Below are 19,095 nucleotides of genomic sequence, written 5' to 3' on the forward strand. Positions count from 1 at the left end.
TTTTCTAATTTAACATAAGTGCTCTGAATTCTTTCTTTCTAATAATGTCTGCATTGCACCTGATTTGTTTGTCCAAAATATTAACAAAATAAAGCCCTCTCTATTACAAGCCCACTGTCACACCAGGAGTGCCTACACTGCCAGAAGATGACTGAGCCACGAGCCCCACTGTAGTTCCCAGGGCACTACAGCCCAGCCCTGCCAGCCATGGGGAGGGACAGCTTTAACCTGGCTGCAGTGCTTTTAAGATTGGATTAGTACCAGTGCACAGTTCTGGAGAACATTCACTTGGACTTGTACATTCAGCATCTCTGTACTATCCTCAGCTGCATACACCGAGGGAGTTTTAAAGCAAGGGAATAATTTTTGCTACTGCAGAAAATGTTGCTTCCTATAAAGTCTTGATTGTTGTTTTGTACAGAGTATAAAGGAAAGGTCCCAGTTCTGTTGCTTATCAGAACTACACACAGAACAAGGAAGTCTCATTATGGACACAACCATCAAAATTCTGAGCTTCATTTATGGTAGAGGGAAAAAATGGCTTATCCTAGGTCCTAGCACTACCCAAGAGCACAGAATCAAAGTGCTTCTATTACTGTACCAGAGCTCCAACTTGTCAGCCTTGGAGCAGTTGGAGCAGCTTAAGGCAAATTCTGTCAATCTTAAAGCTGCTTAGAGAAATGTTTTCGAAGCGACTTAGCAATTCAAAGTCTTCACTGAAAGTCAACAAAACCTAGGCTAAGATGTGCTTAATTTACCTTTAAAAATTGGATGCAGGAACTTCTGATGTTACCCTTAATCCTGGTTTTGAGGGTGCAAGTGTTGGGGGTCCCAGGGAAGGGAGGGGGGTGGTAAAGCAATGGAGCAAATGATGAGTTGCAAGGAGCTCAATGCAGCATGGGCTTAATTTTGTGTTAAAATGACAGAAGCTAAGAAGTTTAGCATCATCCTCTTGCAACTTTGTTTAGTAGATATTAAAATACATATTGCTGCCTTTAAGTATTTTTGGTAACAGCATTGATCAGCACTTTTTTCTTCAAAGTCTGTTTCTAAAGGACACTGACACAGTGAAACCACCAAATCTAACCATTAAAAAGAAAAAAAAATCATAATGATTTGACACTGATGAGGTAAATAGCAAAGGCTATTATTTTTATTTTCCCTTTTTGTTTGCTTATTTCTGCCTTTGCATATTCTGGCATCTTATTTTCAAGCTTTTCTTCATGAGAAGGGGACACAAATGAAAACTGATCTTTTGAAGTATTCATTTGACTCCAGAAGGAGGGGGTGTATAGAAAACATCGTCTACCAAAAACACATTCAACACAATTTCAGAATAATACTTAGCCAGATGAACTTCTTTATGATAGGTAATGGTTGACAGGTAACAGCACAATTAATCTTTGAAATGATTTACCAAATAGTAAATCTCTTCTCATAGCTGCTGCTCTTTTGGGCAAATTTTCTGTTATTTCCACAATGGTTATAGAAGAGTTCAGCTGACTTCAGCTCAGACCTTCAGCATTGTTCTGTATCTGTTTATTTCTATAGAGTTACACTTTGTAAATCTAAAACTTTAGAGATTTTTATGTTTGGTCTCATGAACCAGAGGTTATGTAGAGTCACTTGACCTTTGTGCCATAAAAATTCTGTTTTAAATTTTGATAGCTTTTGGATCTTCACAAAATCATTCCTCTTTAAAAGAGACAAAGTCAAAACCAAAAATTAATTGCATTGCTTCCTGTTAAGTCTGTGCTAAAACACAAAGGACTCAGTCCATCAGCAACCTCCCACTGATTGGAGTAAACTCTTAATGAGCTCTTCAATTTTAGCCTGGAGACAAAAGGATTTTATGATTTCTCAAATACTTGTATCCAGCAGAGTTTATGGATTTCATACATTTCTGCACATTAGGCAAGAGAATTAATTTTCATAATAATTTTCGGTGGGTTTCTATGCTGTAGTTTCTGTATGCATGTGACATCTCATTATTTCAGAAGAACCTAGTCAGCCAACACAGTAACAATGCAAATCTAACTTCTCTGTCCTTGTCAAAGGACAACATTCAAGGCCAAACAGAAACCGATGCTAAAAAAAAGCTGTTGCAAACACATCTTGACTTTTCCAAAATGCCTCCTCTCATCAAAGAGGGAGCAGGCAATGTTCTGTCTTGCTAATAATTTCTCCTTGTTTTGTTTGCCTACACTTTTTCAATAGCTGGAGAAGAACTATTTTTCAAAAATAATCTCTAAAGTTTGGAATGTACAAACAGAATTATTATGACATGAACAAAAGAGCATTCCCATCCTAGGAATGTCTAGAGACTTCTCCACATCTTACACTTCTTGAACAGAACTAAGAATATTCTGAGTGGCAATGCTCCAGTGTTACATATTGATTTATGATAAAAAAAATTAATACTACATTTTGCTGGCAGAATTGTCAGAATTTTGGCTGGTGGGGTATTTTTAGAATACTAAAGGCATTGTCTTTAGTCCATCTCTTACCACTCTTTTCATTGCCATTATGTTCAAATTATAAAAACCATAATTGTGAATCGTTTTTTCCATAAGAAGATTTTTTCTTACTTTAGTTCTCCAAATGTCTAACATCCATGTCCAAAAAAACAAAGAAGCCATCATATATCTGGCTGGTAGTAATAATTATGTTAACAGTGGGGTTCTTCCGTGTGCTGAAAATTTCCTTTTGATTATAACCTAGTGGAAGCACAATGAATTCTGTGAGCAGCCTGGCCACAATGTAATTTTGAAAGCTCCTAACAGCTGAGGGTCATGATTAGGTCTAAGAGAAAGCAATTTCAAGCTGCAGGGTATCAGAGACAACTACCTAAAAAACCCAACTACTCAAAGCAAATCCTTGAGAGCTAGTATAATTTTTAGAACTATCGCAGACCAATTATTAAAAAAAATAAATTTAGTGCTTTTTTATAATGCATTGTGTATTAGAAGGAAGACATTTCAGAGGAGGGGAGGAGAAGGGTTGCTATAGGCTTTGCTATACAGAGTCACAATTTTCCCTTTAAGTCTTATTGCCTTAGAAAGAAACCTTTTTTTATTTTAACTTATTTGTTATTCATTTATTTTCTCAAGGCAGGGCAAGAGGGGAACCCTAAATCTTCTCAGACAGTACCATTGGTAAAAGTTACCATTTTTTTAAAACTAAGAATCACAGACTCGTTGTTTAGCTCCTATGTCAAATGGTGCAACCCACAGGTTGCAATTTCAGGTGAATTACCTGCTTAGTATCCTGGATTTGTCATCCATTCACTTTTGCTTTCTAGATATGGATAATCTTAAATGTCAAAACACAGCAATCTGTGATGAGAAGCTGCACAGATTCCTCAGACAGAACTTCACTTCATCTGTGTATGGGAAAAAACATAAAAAACATAATTTTGATACATAATCCTCAAAACAGGTCAAGGTCAGTCAAAAATTATCTCATTTCTTTTAAAAAAAAGCAACAACTTAGAACAAACCTGGCCTAGGTTTTCCAATTTGCTGTGAAATTTGAAATTCACAAGTTTGAGGTTTTCTTGTGACATTTCACATACATTTACGAATGCTGACAAAGCACTCCAGAATCAAGATGCTACTGTAGTGCTTCTTTGGTATATGTCAAAGTACCTAAATATAATTAATACTCTGACCTAATACAGTCAACCTCAAGTCTGCAAATTAGGAATACATTGAGTATAATGGAGATGAATTTAAAATCTTCTGCATTTATCACAGATTAAACCAGTGACTGTTTTTCCTTGTCAATAAATTATGGAAAGGGTTGAAGCAAATGCTCACAGCTTCATAATGGTTTCAGAAGTTTGCAAGCAGAATTCTGTTTGGTGCTTTTATGCCCTATAAAATGCCAAAGAGAAAAAGTGAGTGCATGCAGAGATTAATTCCCCTTGTGCCTCCACAAGAGCAGACATGGAAGAGCTTGACTTTCTCAAGCCACCTTTCAGTTCCTTCTGAAAGAGCTCAAAGCCAGACAAACCTGAAAATAATGTTTGCTCTGCCCATGTCCACAGCTGGAAGACTAAAGCTGTCAGTCCTTCCTCACTGTGGGCTGTGAAAGTTTTTACCTTTAACACAGGACCCTCTGTGTTCTTCCATAGCAAGACCAATAAAGTGCAACACATATTCATTGATCAACACTGCTGAAAATGACAAATCTTTTCAGTACAGTACATTTCCTGCTGAAAACATGAGCACTTGTGAAAGACCAAAAAAAGCCCATTAATAACATAAACATTGGCTCATAAGAGCTGACATTCAGAATCATGGTAGGATTTGCAAAATTAACAAAATATTTCCTGAGGACAAATGGCAGTTCTCTTTCCTGATGTAAACACCATAAAGAAAATATTTTCCTCCTCTGAGTGATTTTTTTCTGGAACTAATACTGCTGTATCCAGTCCTTTTTTCATTGAGGTCCCTGGCATAGCTCTCTGCCAGATCCCCACTAGAAGCAAAATGATGCAGAGAGAGGAGAGAAGTAGGAATCACAGTATCTTTGAAGAAATACTTGGTCTGAATGGAGAAATTGCTGAATGAAGCAGAGAAACAATAAGATAACAAATGGCCAAGGCTTGAATGCAAATATGCAGTGGGAATTAGGTATAGTGAAGGTGCCTCATGGGCAGCTCCACTCCCTCAGGGTCTCCATCAGTGCCATCAGCTACTCCAGCACCCTAAAGGGCACATGCTTGAGAGCATCCTCCGTGGCCCACCAGAGCAGCCTGCATCCCTTCTTTTATGTCCTTTTCTCCACCATAAATGGGCACTACATCTAAACCAGTGCTGGGAATGGACCATCATCCCTGCTAAAGTCCAAATAGAACATGGCAACTATATTGCAGTGACCTACTCTCTGAGCACTTCACAATATTTAATCAGTAAGGAAACAGGAGATCGAATTAAAGAAGTGTTCACATTACTTCTATCAGCCTGTGTTTCTCATTTAACATAAATGGTCTGAATTAATTTTTTCCTGTAGGTACCTACCTATCTTCTTCACTATCTGGATTTTAGATTCCTCAATAATCTCTGCATTGCACCTGATTTGTTTTCCAAACATATGAACAAATGGAGCCCTCTCTCCTGTAAGCCCACAGTCACACTGCAGTCATTCCAGCAGCACCTCAGAGCTTCCCACACCACACAAGGACAGAGCAGATCTTTCATACCCTCTACACATGGGATTTACCTTTTCAGCTTCTCCAGATGGAAACAAACTGGGAGAAGGTGAAAGTCTTCATGAACATCCCACTGTGTAAAAATTTACTCCTTTTAATAGCATCTTAATTGTATTGCAATGGCTTCTTGTATCACAGCACTGCTGTACTCTGATGTAGCTGTGATTAATTTCTCTGGAGTTCCTTTCATTTTCTTCTGAAGTTTTCTTCAAGCTGAGCCTGCTAGTCAGTGGAAGTACATCTATTAGTTAGAGTGCAGACAGCTATGAAACTTGGAGTCTGATTCTGACTCTGATGCTGAATTACTGTCTAAAACCAGCCAAATGATTAAACATCTGTGTTTTGGATTTGTTTCATCTGTAAAAAAAATGGTGTGGGGGTATGATAAGAAGGATTAGAAAAAAGTATTTCTCCCTTATGATGATGCCATGAAGCTTGATGACTGACAAACTCTGCTAAGGCAATTTGCAGACAAAGAATTATATTCCTAAGTGATATAAATGCAGAGATGCTGGCAGGTTGCAGAAGAGTTAGGACTGTTTACAGAAGCTGAAGATCTCTTTTGCTAAATGTCGTTGCCATTTCATAATCAAGTAAATGGCAAAGAGCAGTCCATAAATTTATGTGCAAATTCCCATCTGTGGCAGAAGAAGAAAGTAATTTCAAAGATGAAAGTAAAGCTGCCACACAGTACCTGGGCTGTATCTAATTGAGATTACTGGCCACAGTGCAGTGCTATGGGAGTTGAAAGTTTTGAGGTTTTGCACTGAGCATACAGAAGCATTCAGCAAAATCTATTGCCGTGCTCTAAATGCATTGGTATCTTTTGCCTTGCCAGGAAGATCAGGACTACTACTAGCTTACAAATGGTGTTTACAGCATTAGCTGAGGAAACTGATTTCTCTTTGAAGTTTTCTTTTCTGCCACAGGCCTAACAAGACCATTTAATCTTCCTGTATCTTATTTTTCATTGTTAAAATGCTGGTAACAATATAGGCATGGTGGGTGCCAGTAGGCTGCAACATATTCAGTTTGCACAATGCATTGATTTGCTATTTCCTTAAAGCTATTCTGTTTTCTCCCATGTCAAATATTTATTACTGTACCTGCAAAAATAGAGACCATTACAAATAAAAATTTACTGTGCGGCATAGCTTAGCTTTTAGACATTCCTCAAATGCTGAAGTATTTACATTAAGTGGAGGAAATAAATGCCCCTTCCAAAGTTTGGAATGCTAAGGAAATAAAACTCATGTAATCTTAAATTTTTGTGATATCCAGCTTGTTCTAGATGCTTCACCTTCCGCTTCGTTTCTCAAAACAAGGTTGCTTAACTTTCTACAAGCAGGAGGGTTTCACCAAGAAGATAGCAGCAATACTTTACACTTGAATAGCACTTCTTGCTTTCAAAAAGTCATAGAAATATTAAATGTTTTTAACATAACTCATGCAAAAACTGGGAATTGAGGAAAAAAACTTATAAGTGTTAATGGAAATGTTGTGCATATACTTTAGGTCTTTGATAATCACAACCACTACTGTTCCTATTTTTCTAATAATGGGACTAAAATGGCCAAATCATTATTTTAACACATTTTTTCAATTAGTTGGTAGCAGTCTCTGGGTAACAACTCTGGAGAGTTTTCCCCACATCACACAGTTATCACTGGACTTACTGAATTTGTAATCTCAAACTGCATTATCAAACCTGTGGAACCCAGGATGCTGTTAGTGAAATGCACTGTCTAGAAGATACTGAATAGGAATTTTTCTTGATGCTGGTATGATAGTGACAGTGGTGACAGCTTTCAAATGAAAGTTAAGTTACTTACACTGGTTTCCTTTTCTTTTAAAAATTTGCTGTCCCAGTTCGGAAGTGGACTTATTCACCTAACTGAAAAAAGAGAACTTAGTCCCATAGAGAAAGCCTTGTAGAGCTCTTGGTTCTGTCTCATCTAATCCAAAATGGGATGAAGAGTGGATACATACAGTTAATTGAGGATATAAAACACCTGAAAAGAAAAGCTGCTCTTTGAGATGTGCTTATATCAGTTGTGGAGAAAAAAGAGAAGCTGTTAGTATCCAACCCTGTCAGTTAAGTGCCATTAGAAAGCTGCAAGGTTCTATAGATTATTATTCTTTAAAATTACAGTAGAAGACACTAAAAATGAGTTATGGCTCAGTGCCTTGAGGAACTGCTTGAGCAACCCATGAATAAGCAGACTCAACTGTCTGAAAACATGTAGTCATGTTAGCAAGTCCAGAAAGCTCTTTAGCTCTGTTTAGCAGGCTCCCCAGTACCTGCACTATGTGGGTTTATGTTCTGTGGGGATACCTCCAACATTACAGAAAGAGGCACTGAGACACATCTTCATGGGATAAATCCTCTGGCTTGTTTGAATAAAGCTTTCTGCTGTTTCTTTTAGACGTATCATTTGGGAAGAGTACTTTTCTGGGGAAGTTATGGTAGTCAGGCCCTAATCATGCTGGTCCCTCTCTAACTGCAAGGAAAATAATAGTACTGATCTCTCAGAGAGGGGTAATGGGTGCTCTGGGCAAGGGTGGGTCTCTTGCTGGACTGGGTTGCTAGAGTCCTCCTCAACCCATAATAAATTAGCACAAATATTCTGCAAAGATGCAACTGCATTTTACTCTTTTGTCTGTTATTCCCCATGGCATGGCAGAACCTATCTAAAGTATCTAACATATCTTAATATGTTATCCTGGTAAAGAAGCTTGCACAGATCATGTAGCTGAAAGCTAAACTTTAGCAGTCATGTTAACATCTACATGCACACAATGGTGCCTAGAGTGAAGCTCTCCATTTGTTTTGTAGCTGGGCCAACTGCCAACTTGTAAAATTATGTTTTACAGAGCCAGCAGTGTTATCAAAGTTGTAAGCTTAAATATGGTTATGCTGTCAACTTAAACCTGGCTCTTAGTTTGAAATGTTTAGGGAAGAGCACTGAAGTCAGCTCTCATATAATTTTCATTTACTATTGGAGTAACCAGCATCTGTAGAGCATGCAGCCACAGAATCTTTTAGTCAATGAAAAGTACGCTCAAAAATCATAGAATCATAGAATGTAGAATTGGCTGGGTTGGAAGGGACCTCAGAGATCATCAAGTCCAACCCTTGATCCACTACCACTTCACTTACTAGACCATGGCACTGAGTGCCACATCCAGTCTCTTTTTAAATATCTCCAGGGATGGAGAATCCACCACTTCACAGGGCAGCCCATTCCAATGCCTGATCACCCTCTCAGTAAAGAAATTCTTTCTAATATCCAAATTCTTGTCCAAGATCTATAATCTCATTTTAATTAGTATTACACATGATTACTCCAATCAAAGAAATTCAGTGGCCAACATTGCCATCTGCACTCTGAGTTAACATCAGCTAGCACAATGGCAGTCAGTGATTTTACGTTAATATGTGGGCTCTGAGGTACAATAAATGTCTATTCAAGGGCAGAGAACACTGCTGTACTTTCTTTGTAGTGCTTTGCTTTTGAAACACACCCATCATCTTAGAACTTGCCAAATATGGAGCATTTCCAGTTTGGAATGTATTGTCACATCTAGGATGTGACAGTGTTGCATATTCCCTGCAACAGAAGATGTTGTCATTTCTTTGAGGAATTTAATTATTCAGGGATTCAGGATTGTGTCTCATCTGCCCAGTATTCAGTGTAGTTGCCAACTATGTGGTCAGGATTTTGTGATATTGACCGGCTTCCATGGCAAGGTATGCAGTTTATTTGGTGAATTTTTAAGACAACAAACACTCAAATTAGTCTTAAAACTCAGATCACTGCACACTGATAAGGGCAGTACCAACAGTGTGCAATATTGTGTGTGTAACACTTCCACTTCTCCAGGGATCCAGTGTTATTAGCTGGTTAAGAAGAGGTGACTGATGATACATAGCTCCCTCTGGATTTATATTCCTCTTCATCATATATCCTCACAGAAAGCCTTATTTGAGAAGGCAGCAGATGACCTGCTACTGATAAGAAACCATTATGAATGTAAATTTTCACTGATATAGCCAAGTTTTTAAAGGATTTCCACTGCTAAGCCATTGAAATTTTCAAAAGGTTACATGCAGTTCAGTAGCATTTACCAAGAAAGGCACAAGCATATCTAAGCTCATGGATTATGTAGAATTCAGCAGGATTCTTTATTGTCTTCATCCTCAGAGGATGGAATTATCTGGGCTTTTCTAAAGATGTTAGAGCATGACTGTAAACTCTTAAAGAGAAAACATGTTCCAAATAACATTTTTCCACCGCCTGACCCAGACCTTCCATGCAGAATGAGTGTTTATGAGAGCTTTTAAATTATTTTGATTGCATAGTTGCAACTCTGATTATTTTTTTGTAAGTTCTTCTGATAATGAGAGGTAGTCTTAAGTGTTTTAAATCCACCCATAAAGCTGCTATAATAATTCTTCACAATTACTCTACCATGAACACCAATTAATTATACCCAATCCTTCTCACTGAAGTATTTTCCAGTGAAGTGACTGGCATGGCTTTATTTCTGACAATAAAAGAGTAAGAATTGTTATACACCTCTTGGGATTTTACTGATCTGACATTTCTGTACTCAGGATTATAATTGTATTTTTTTCCCTATAGGAAATAAACATCAGGTTTTGGCAGGCACAAGACAGTATTTTACTTGGGAAAGATATTCCCATAATTTTTTTCCTGTAAGAAACCAGGAGCTGTATTTTCAGTTAGGTAACCTCCACTCAGGTACAGCCTTGCTGGGATTCATGTGCAGGTTCTTCTCAGAAAACAGGACTATGTCTGCCTTGAAACCTGCTGCTGTAGGCTCCAGGCAGAGGGCTGGATGAGAATGAGGAATGGTATCACTGTAGCTTGGTAATAAAGAGCTCGGTGCAGGCTGAAGGTCTTTCCCAGGTCTTGGGATGAATTCTTAGGCAGTAAGGCTGAACTATGCCCAGGCACAGTTTGATGGCCAGGTACCTTAAAGCCAGCTCTCAGTTCTTGCAAAGAAAGTCCCTAGACTTAAATATATGTCCTATATAAATATACATGTCCTATACACAGGACTTTTTTGTATAGGCATATGCAAGGTAGAGGTCCACTTCAATCTTCAGCATCAAAAGAAATAGCTTGGACTGCTTGAGCAGGGGCTGCAGCACAGGGGACTGGCCATGGGCAGTGAAAGCAGCTGTGCTCTGTGCACCCTGAGAGCATTTGGAGGGAGAGCATCAGACCAGCCTTACTCAGGTCAGTTTAGGTTCAAATATCAGGAATCCAATGTGTGCAACTTAGCACATCTCCAAGACATGGTGAATGGGAATAATCAAGATTCCTTTTGAAACCCCACTTCTGTTCTGAACTAGGTGCTCAGGTAGGTGCACCAATTTAATCATATTTAGCCTTCCCAGTGCAGCCTTCTCTGCCAGACAGCCCCTGTCTGAGCACTGGCAACTGTAAGCAAAGGACAGGCTCAAGAGCCACAAATTGGTGTTGGCAAGGTGACAAGAGGGGTTTCTGGCTACTGGGTTTGTACTCTGAGATGGTGGTTGTTCTTTATTAAGTGGAACAGTAAATATCACACTTCACTGTTCAGTTTCTCTTAAAAAAAAAGAAGATTCTGTAAAGATTAACTTCACTGCGGCAAGTTTTCAAGTTTTCCTCTGAGCAAAACCTTTCCCTTTGAAGTTACCTGAAGGGTTAGCTGAAGCTAATCACCTGTCTTCATATCTGTATTTCCTTTCACAGAGCCATGTTTGACTATGACAAGAGCAAAGACAGTGGCCTCCCAAGCCAAGGACTCAGCTTTAAGTATGGAGACATCCTGCATGTCATCAACGCTTCGGATGATGAGTGGTGGCAGGCGAGGAGGGTGACTCTGGAGGGAGACAGTGAGGAGATGGGAGTCATACCCAGCAAGAGGAGGTGAGTGCTGCCTTCTCCTTCCTACCTCATTGGCCATGGTGTTAAAATACTCCATTTTACTCCAAAGACAGGGAGCATAAATCTACTGAAAAAAAGGGGAAAGTAGAGGAAAATCCCGCAGTTCTTATTTCAGGAGTTGGAAGATGGGGTTTTTACTGTGAGATTTAAAAAGTTCAGGCTGTTTAACTGTTCTTAAACTCAAAAGGTGACTCTTGTAGTGTACTAGTATCTTAAAAGCAAGAGAGGAAGGGGTAAAGAGCACCATCTACTGAAGAGCTTCAGCAGAAAAAGCAGTAACTGGAAACCAAGACTGAGAATTAGTTCTGAATTTGAAGTAAAACACATGATTTAATGTCAGGGTGATTAGCCATTACATCAAACTGCTAAGGGATGTAATGAATGTCTTGACATTTTCAGATCAAGACTGTGTCTTTCTTTTGGAACAGTAATAAAATTAAACTTCTCAGTCTGTGTGGTGTAAAAAATTTATATAATCCTTTTTGGATTCAAAATCTGTTAATTTTATCTCTGCCAGCCTAGAAACTGATGGATGATCAATATTACATTAAATTTTTCATAACATGTAAATAAAGGAACTTTTGTCCATGCTCCAATCTAAATCTAAATTTTTGTTTGGCTAAGATGGATTCTTGCTGACTGATGGAGACAGAACAGACAACAGAATGTCTTTCATTGTTTATTTAAACTAAGTGATTCTGTAAAACTGGTCACAAGTGTCTGAGAATATCAGAACTACCACACAAACCAGCATTACCTTCTACCTCTGTTGATAGTTGCTATAGAAAGGTCAAGAACTGAAACAGTAGGAAGAAAATTGAATCTGTCAAACTACATTACATTTCTCCTTTGCAGCAATGCTCCCATACTGCATATGAACTTGCTATTTCTAGCTATATCAGCTTTAGAATTAATATTAGAACAATCATGGCCATTATTTATAATGAAGAAATGGGACATCTGTTGCACTATAGAGCACCTGCTCCCATTTCAAGAGAATTGGCCCAGGTGGTAGTAGAGCTCATGGTACTCTTTGTTCTGAATCACATAAAAAGTAAACTGAAAGGCCATGAAATGCCTTGTTGACTTGAGCCTTGCAAGGACCTTATTTTGTGTAATCATGACTGAATAGCAACAGCACCAGGACTTTCAGCAAAAAAGCAATTTTGGAGTTGTATGATAGATAAAAATAAAAAATACATTATAATTTTTAAGATGGGAAAAATGCAACCATTGAACACATTTAGTCTCTGAATATTGAAAAAGGAATATGTGCCTACTATTACTTGCTGCAGTAAATACTGTTTTAATGACGTGGTTGAATCACACATGGGGAAAGAGGAAAGTCTATTCAGTTGTTACTGGGGAATGCAGTGTGTGACAAGCTACAAAAAGCTGTCATATGTAATAAAACAGCTGTAGGGGGGAAATGGGCAAAGCAAAGCAACCAATTAAGATGTGGTCTATCTTCTCTAAGGTGGGGAGGATGTAAGTGCCTAAAGCTGATGGGATTACCTGCACAGTGATGTTTTCAAGGACAAATAGAGGCTCCCTAGTCAAGTCTGACTTTTGATACAGCATAAAGAATAGATGTGGATTAGGCAACACTCGATAAAAGAGGCAAGATGAAAATAGGTTGGTTGGAGTCTGAGAATAAGAGTCTTGAATTTGAAAAGATACAAGTACAGTTACCATGCTTTCCACTTGTCATCCTGAGTCTTCACTAGTGAATCCGAGAAGTCTGGAAAAATCAATAGCATCTGATTTTCTGTCTGCTGTAATTTAATGTTGTGATGAATCTGAGCTGGGGTGAGGTTGCCATGATTTCATAAGAGGTTTCAGTTGTACAAATTTTTCTCCAACGCACTGAAAAGTGTTTATATTTTGTGTTCTGTGGATTCCGGATGATCCCTCAGCCAATGAGTCTGGTGTGCTCCTGCCAGCAACTTGTGTGGATATTTCACACAACCCAAGGGGAGAATGAGCAATCAGTGCTTACAGGGCTGATCTGCAGAAAATAAAGTTCCTCGTACTTGCCAGAACATACTAATTCAGAGTTCAATATCCTTTTCACGTGTGAATTATTGATTATGAGAGGCTTGATATAGAACAGAGTAGTCGTAGGATGTATTTGACAAAACTATGGCATAAAAATCTTAATTTAAGCTGTTTACTCAGAGATGCTGTAATTCCTATAGTTCATGTAGGAATATTTCTATAGCTATTGCATTATATGTAATAAGGCATGTGTAATATGTAGCAATAAAATATGCCTTTTGTTAGAACAGGAGGAAAAGGACATCTATAGCTGCTTGTTGGGCTGTGACTTGCCTTGCAAGCCCAGCTTGTGGGTTGAAGAAATTTTATATTCATCTTATGCTTTTCAATCTCTTAATTTCTGTTCCTTTGCTGTAGCTTTTTTTCTGGGTTTTTTTGTTGGGTTTTTTGCAGTTTTTTGGTTGGTTCTTTTGCAGGGTCTGGTTTGATGGGGTTTGATTTTGGTGTTGTGCTTGGACTCCTTCCTTAGACTATGTGTATAGGCAGAAATATTATCCTGTGGGGCTACAATAGTTTTTGACACAGGGAGAGGTTATACAGATCCAGGGATTATTAGTGCCAGGGTGAGTCTTCCAGCTATCTGCTTTACTACCTTATCTCCTGTCTGGCAATAGCTAATATACAGTTCCTGCATTTTTCATAAGTGAAATCATTATGGAATATCTCTGAAAGTCAGTGACCAGAATATATATGTATGTATATATATATATATATATATATATATATATATCTTGTATATATATACATATATGCACACAAAAAGCCATAATAAAAAAGCCCATTATATTATTTATTTAGGTGCTGTGTAAGGGTAATTGCTATTCAGGTATCTAGTTTTGCATGTTTTTTACAACTTTTTACAGAAGAGCCCTCCACACAGTGACATTTTAGTATGAGCTGAGAAGAGAAAGGTTGACAAATAAGTCAAGACTCCATATGCTTTTTCTTCTCTGTGATGTATGTGATGTGCCAGAAGAAATCATAACTTACAGGAGAGTTGCTACTCATTATTCTCTCCAGCATGTTGGATACATTACTGGACTTCATCTCTTGGTGATTCAGCAGAGTTTGAAAGATTTTTGTCATTAGATTTCAGTGCTGCAGCCAGTGTGTGGACTTGTTGCCTTGCTGAGGGTTAAATTGTAAAGTCAGACTTTAAGAAGCAACTTTGGAGGGCAGCATGGCAGATAGAGGAGAGTTCCTGCAAGAGGCAGCCCAAAGAAGTAAGACTAGCCCTGTGCTTCTCTCCTGCTCTACACATAAATGTTTAGCATCCTGCAGTGCTAAAGTATCATTGCAAACCTTTCTGCATCTGAAAACAACACTTTGTCCTTTGTTGGTATGTACTTCTTGTCTGATTACAGCAGTTGTTCTGGACCATGAGACTAAGTAGCCAGTTAGGTAGAACCCGAATATAATGCTATAAAGGCAACGTGATATTCTGTCATATTGATGTTGGGAAAAGTAGGACTTCATCATAAGAGGCTGAAAATCACTTCAGTTGTGGTTTAACAGTCCAAACTGTTGTTATGATACTAATGAATGAATATTGCAGGCCAGATTTCTCTTTGTTCCATATCCACCAAGATGTAGCCAAGCTATGTACAAAGTGAGAGCAGGGCACCCTTTATTATGCTGGGCAGGGTATCCAAGGTGCAGGAACAGAACCACTAACCCTGTACCAATGTCTCAAGCAGACCTATGGTTATTATCTGTATATTATACTTACAACTGTGAATTCTCTCCTATCATCAAATTACATGAATGGTCATTCATAGAATGACCCACAGTATTAGATTAAAATTATATTTTTGTTATAATTAGATTTGTGGATTTAGATGTAAATTTCTGTGTATGCTGGTTTCTGATCACAAGAATTACTTAATTTTTTTTGCTGTTCTTCCTATAGTCAGGACAGGAAAAACAAGTTCAGATTCCCATAAAGGGCAGCAGCAAGCTAAACAGCCTATGGAAAACCTCATGTTAGTTAAAGGCAAATCAACCAAAGCCATGAAACCAATATGCATAAGTTGGAGTGCATTAAATCTATAGACAGATACTCTAATTCAGTAGAAAAGAGATTTTAATTTGCTATAGCATTGATTTTACACCTCCAGTTCTTTTTGCTTTTACTTTGCTGAGCCTTTGCTCACAAAACAGCTCTTACACTGCAAGCCCCACACAACAACAGCTTCCCACTTCATGAATGTCAACCTTCAGTATTTTCTATGGCATGTGGATATTGGCTTGATATGGGTCTGTGGATCTGGAATTTAGTCTGTGACTGTGCACGGATTGCCCCAGTTGGCTGAGAGTAAATTCTCACCTCTTCTACCTGATCTAGTAGGAGGTGTCCCTGCTCCCTTCAGGGGTGGTTAAACCTTTAAAGACCCCTTCTAACCCAAACTATTGTGTGATTCTATGATTCCATTCCATTCTACTACTACTCCCACTGTAGCCAGTGAGGATTTTATCCTAAAACACAAAAACAATTGCACCCGTTTTTCTTTTGTTCTTAAGTACTCACAGATTGGACAGTGCTCCAAGTTTTCCATTTTCAGATAGTTTAGGTAGATCTGACTGTGAAAGGTTATGCAACTTGACTCTCTGCTATGGCCAGTTGAAGGTGCATGATGGTACCAGACTGGTATTTGTGTTGTCAGACATTCTCCCCACAAATACAAAAGAGCAAGCACACTCTCCTTTCAGAGCAAAACTGGGAAAAAGAACATTAAAAAAAAGTTTCACAAACATGTAGGGGCAAGGAGCAAGAGGTTTTTCCAGCACAGAAGTCCTTGTGGGAAAAAAGCCAGCTTAAATTTGTTATTCTGCTCAGCTTGGCAGAAAGGCTTGTTTACCCACTCAAGTGAGCTTTATTTTTAATGGTTTCCTATAAACTGTCAGCTTTTGTAAAACATCCCTTAAGACTTTAATCCTTAGATGATTAAACTTTTTAACATGGCATACTCATATATACTTTGTCTAAACTAAGTTACCTGACTATGTTTACTACTTTCTTGCCTACAAGAAAGCTGGGGTAGGGTTTTTGACATGGATGTGTAGTAGTCACACAGGGGAAATGGTTTCAAACTTGAAGAGGGGAGAATTAGGTTAGACATTAGGGGAAAATTCTTTCCTGAGAGGGTGGTGAGATACTGAAACAGGTTGCCCAAGAGAAGTGTTGGCTGCCCCCTCCCTGGAAGTGTTCAAGGCCAGGTTGTATGGAGCCTTGAGCAATGGGATTGAGTGGGATGTGTCCCTGCCCATGCAGGGGCTTTGGAACTAGAGGATCTATAAGGTCCCTTCCAACCCAAACCATTCCATGACTCTAAAATAATCTATTTAGAAAATATAAATATGGAATAAAATTTGTATCTGTGTGTATGTGTAAAACTCTTTCTGTTCTCTTGCAATGACGGAAAAGCTTAATGTTGAAGGAAAGCAGCCTATAACTTTTAAAAAGAATAAGATTGTTCTACAGTTTTATGAGAACTAATTTCTGTTGTAGTTCAAAGTAACATTAACTTATTTTTTTTAATTTATTTATTTATTTTTATTTTGATCCACATGAACAAAGTCCAACCAGCAAGGGTCAGGTGCAAGCATGAACTTTTATTTGACATCTGACACAATCAAAATGATAGAACCCTGTGAAGATATGGCAAATATGTTTCCAAGCAAGAGAGGGAGAGAGGAAAAGGAGAAGATTCAAGAAGAGAGAGAGAGAAATGGGGGAGAAAAGAGTAAGAATGTGGGAAAGAACAGAAAGAATGAGAGACAGAGAGAGAGAGAGAGAGAGAGAGAGAAAGTCACCACCAAGGGTCCTGTTGTCCACCAGGGGATTTCCATCCAGCTCCTCAGCCAAGGTGCTCTATGACTGATGGAGTCATTGAAGGCTGCCCTCAGAAATGTCACCTTCCAGGTGGTCAATTGCCACATCCTCAGGAAGATGTGTGGGGGGTCTCCACCCGCTTATCAGTTCTTATCTCCTTCAAGGCACCACTCCTAGCTCCACTCCAGTCACCTTTATTTACTTTAAAATTGTCTTTTGAGGGAAAGAAAATCCCAGTCAGTGGAATCTCACAATTTCCTAATGACATTAGGTCAAGTCTTTTCATAAAAATATTGACTGGGTGCTGTGCTGTTCTCTATAGGCAAGTTACTGAGGGTGATAGCTGAACAGCAATATGTTCTCTCCTACTAAAAGATACACATTCTATTGGAAGGAAAAAAATAAAACAAAAACCCAAAACAAAACCTTCAAGAATGGTCAAAAATTATTTGGAAAATTGGAAATATACTGGTAAGTTCAGACCTCACATAAAGAAGTCTAAGCAGTGCAGAGGCTGAAAGCAATAAAAAAATTAAATAAAAAAATTAAATAAAAAAATAAATAAAAATAAATAAAAATAAAAAATAAAAAATAAAAATAAAATAAAATAAAATAAAAAAGCCTGAGTCCCCATATTTGGTTTATAAATAGTAATACATATTTTCATTTATATTTCACTTGATGGGCAAGTAAAAACTAATATAATGCAGATGGCCTGACAATGGCAAATCAAGACAAGAAGAAACATGTTAACAGAGATGTAAAATACAGAATGTTTTTCAAATATCGCTTTTACTTTGCATTGCTATTTGATAACTCTCCTTACTACAGTTCTCATGCTGCATTTGGAAGTTACTTTCATTCTGCCTCAGTGTCAAATCTGTACAATTTAGGCTACTGTTTTGTTTGATTGTCACCATTTTATTTGACTCTTCACACCAGTTTATTTGTATCTCTGTTCTACACCCATGACAAATGCTGTATTGAAGACTGAAGCAAGTCTCACCTGATATTTTCCGTCTCTGCTGTGAAGACTATTTTTAGAAAGGCACTGACAAAATTCCTAGTGGTCCACTAGCCCCAAGCAAAGGAGGATCACAGCTCATGTCTGGTTGAGATCGATTTCTCCTTGTTTGCAGTGTATACAAGGACCTGAAATTCTCTCCCAGAAAAATCACAGAGGGCCATTTTCTACAGCAACATGTGCCCAGAAATGCAAAGCGAGATAGAGATTGTGGTGCAGTGGGTGCTGCATGCCATGAGTAAGTTCTTCAGAAGAGAGCAGCATCCCAAGGAACAGAAGTCTTGAGCTTACTAGTGAGAAAGCACTGAAGGCTGATGTATATTTTCAATATACCGCTTCACCCTTTTAGCTCTATATGTGAAGAGGAGAATTACTTTCCACCATTTTTTTTTAAAACAAGAGGTGAGGTGTCTGCTATCAAGAAAGATTTCAAGATAATAGGAGTATGCAGGATAAACTCCAGCTATCCAAGATCTCAGGTGGTCTTGGCCATTTCCCTGTGCAAAGTGTTTCTACGAAGAGCTGCACTTGGAGAGGAAGTGGAAAGCTGGAGGTGAAATCCCCATCCATGGTGCTTGGCAGTGCTGTCTCCATGTGGGACTCAGAGCATTTCATCTCCCACATCACCTTTAAATGCTTGATTTGGCATATTTGAACATTTCTTGAAATCTCATTGAGTTGCAGTGACCCCGAGCACATTGGAAAATGGCACTTGAGCCATGAAGTAGGTTTGGAAATTGTATTTGTGCTTTCCCCCACCACTTAGGCAGAGCTGTATCAAGAAGATATATAATTAGAAAGGGGCATAGGAGCAATGTTTATATCAGGCAAGTCAGGGTTGCAGATTTGGGCCTCTGCAAATTTGACAGATGGGAATTCTCCTCCTTCACTCTATTTTTGCACAAATCTCCATAATCCTGTTTTATGCAGCAGTGGTAAATGAAAAAGGGATACGGTGTGAAGTGAAACGTTTCTTCCTTTAAGAGCATTTTCCTCAGCTCGTGGA

At 38.4% G+C, this 19,095-nt stretch overlaps 1 protein-coding gene across 28 annotated transcripts in view; it reads left to right on the top strand.

Moving 5' to 3' along the window:
• DLG2 (discs large MAGUK scaffold protein 2) overlaps window positions 1-19,095 on the top strand; it is a 961,231-nt gene that overhangs the window by 889,859 nt on the left and 52,277 nt on the right. For all 28 annotated transcript variants that reach the window (XM_071732357.1, XM_071732283.1, XM_071732535.1 and 25 more), the window contains one exon: window positions 10,981-11,157. In XM_071732357.1, the coding sequence (XP_071588458.1) occupies window positions 10,981-11,157 (177 nt within the window). The remainder of the gene's footprint in view (window positions 1-10,980; window positions 11,158-19,095) is intronic.

The sequence above is a fragment of the Heliangelus exortis genome, chromosome 1 (assembly GCF_036169615.1).
Source record: "Heliangelus exortis chromosome 1, bHelExo1.hap1, whole genome shotgun sequence".
Taxonomy (NCBI): Eukaryota; Metazoa; Chordata; class Aves; order Apodiformes; family Trochilidae; genus Heliangelus; species Heliangelus exortis.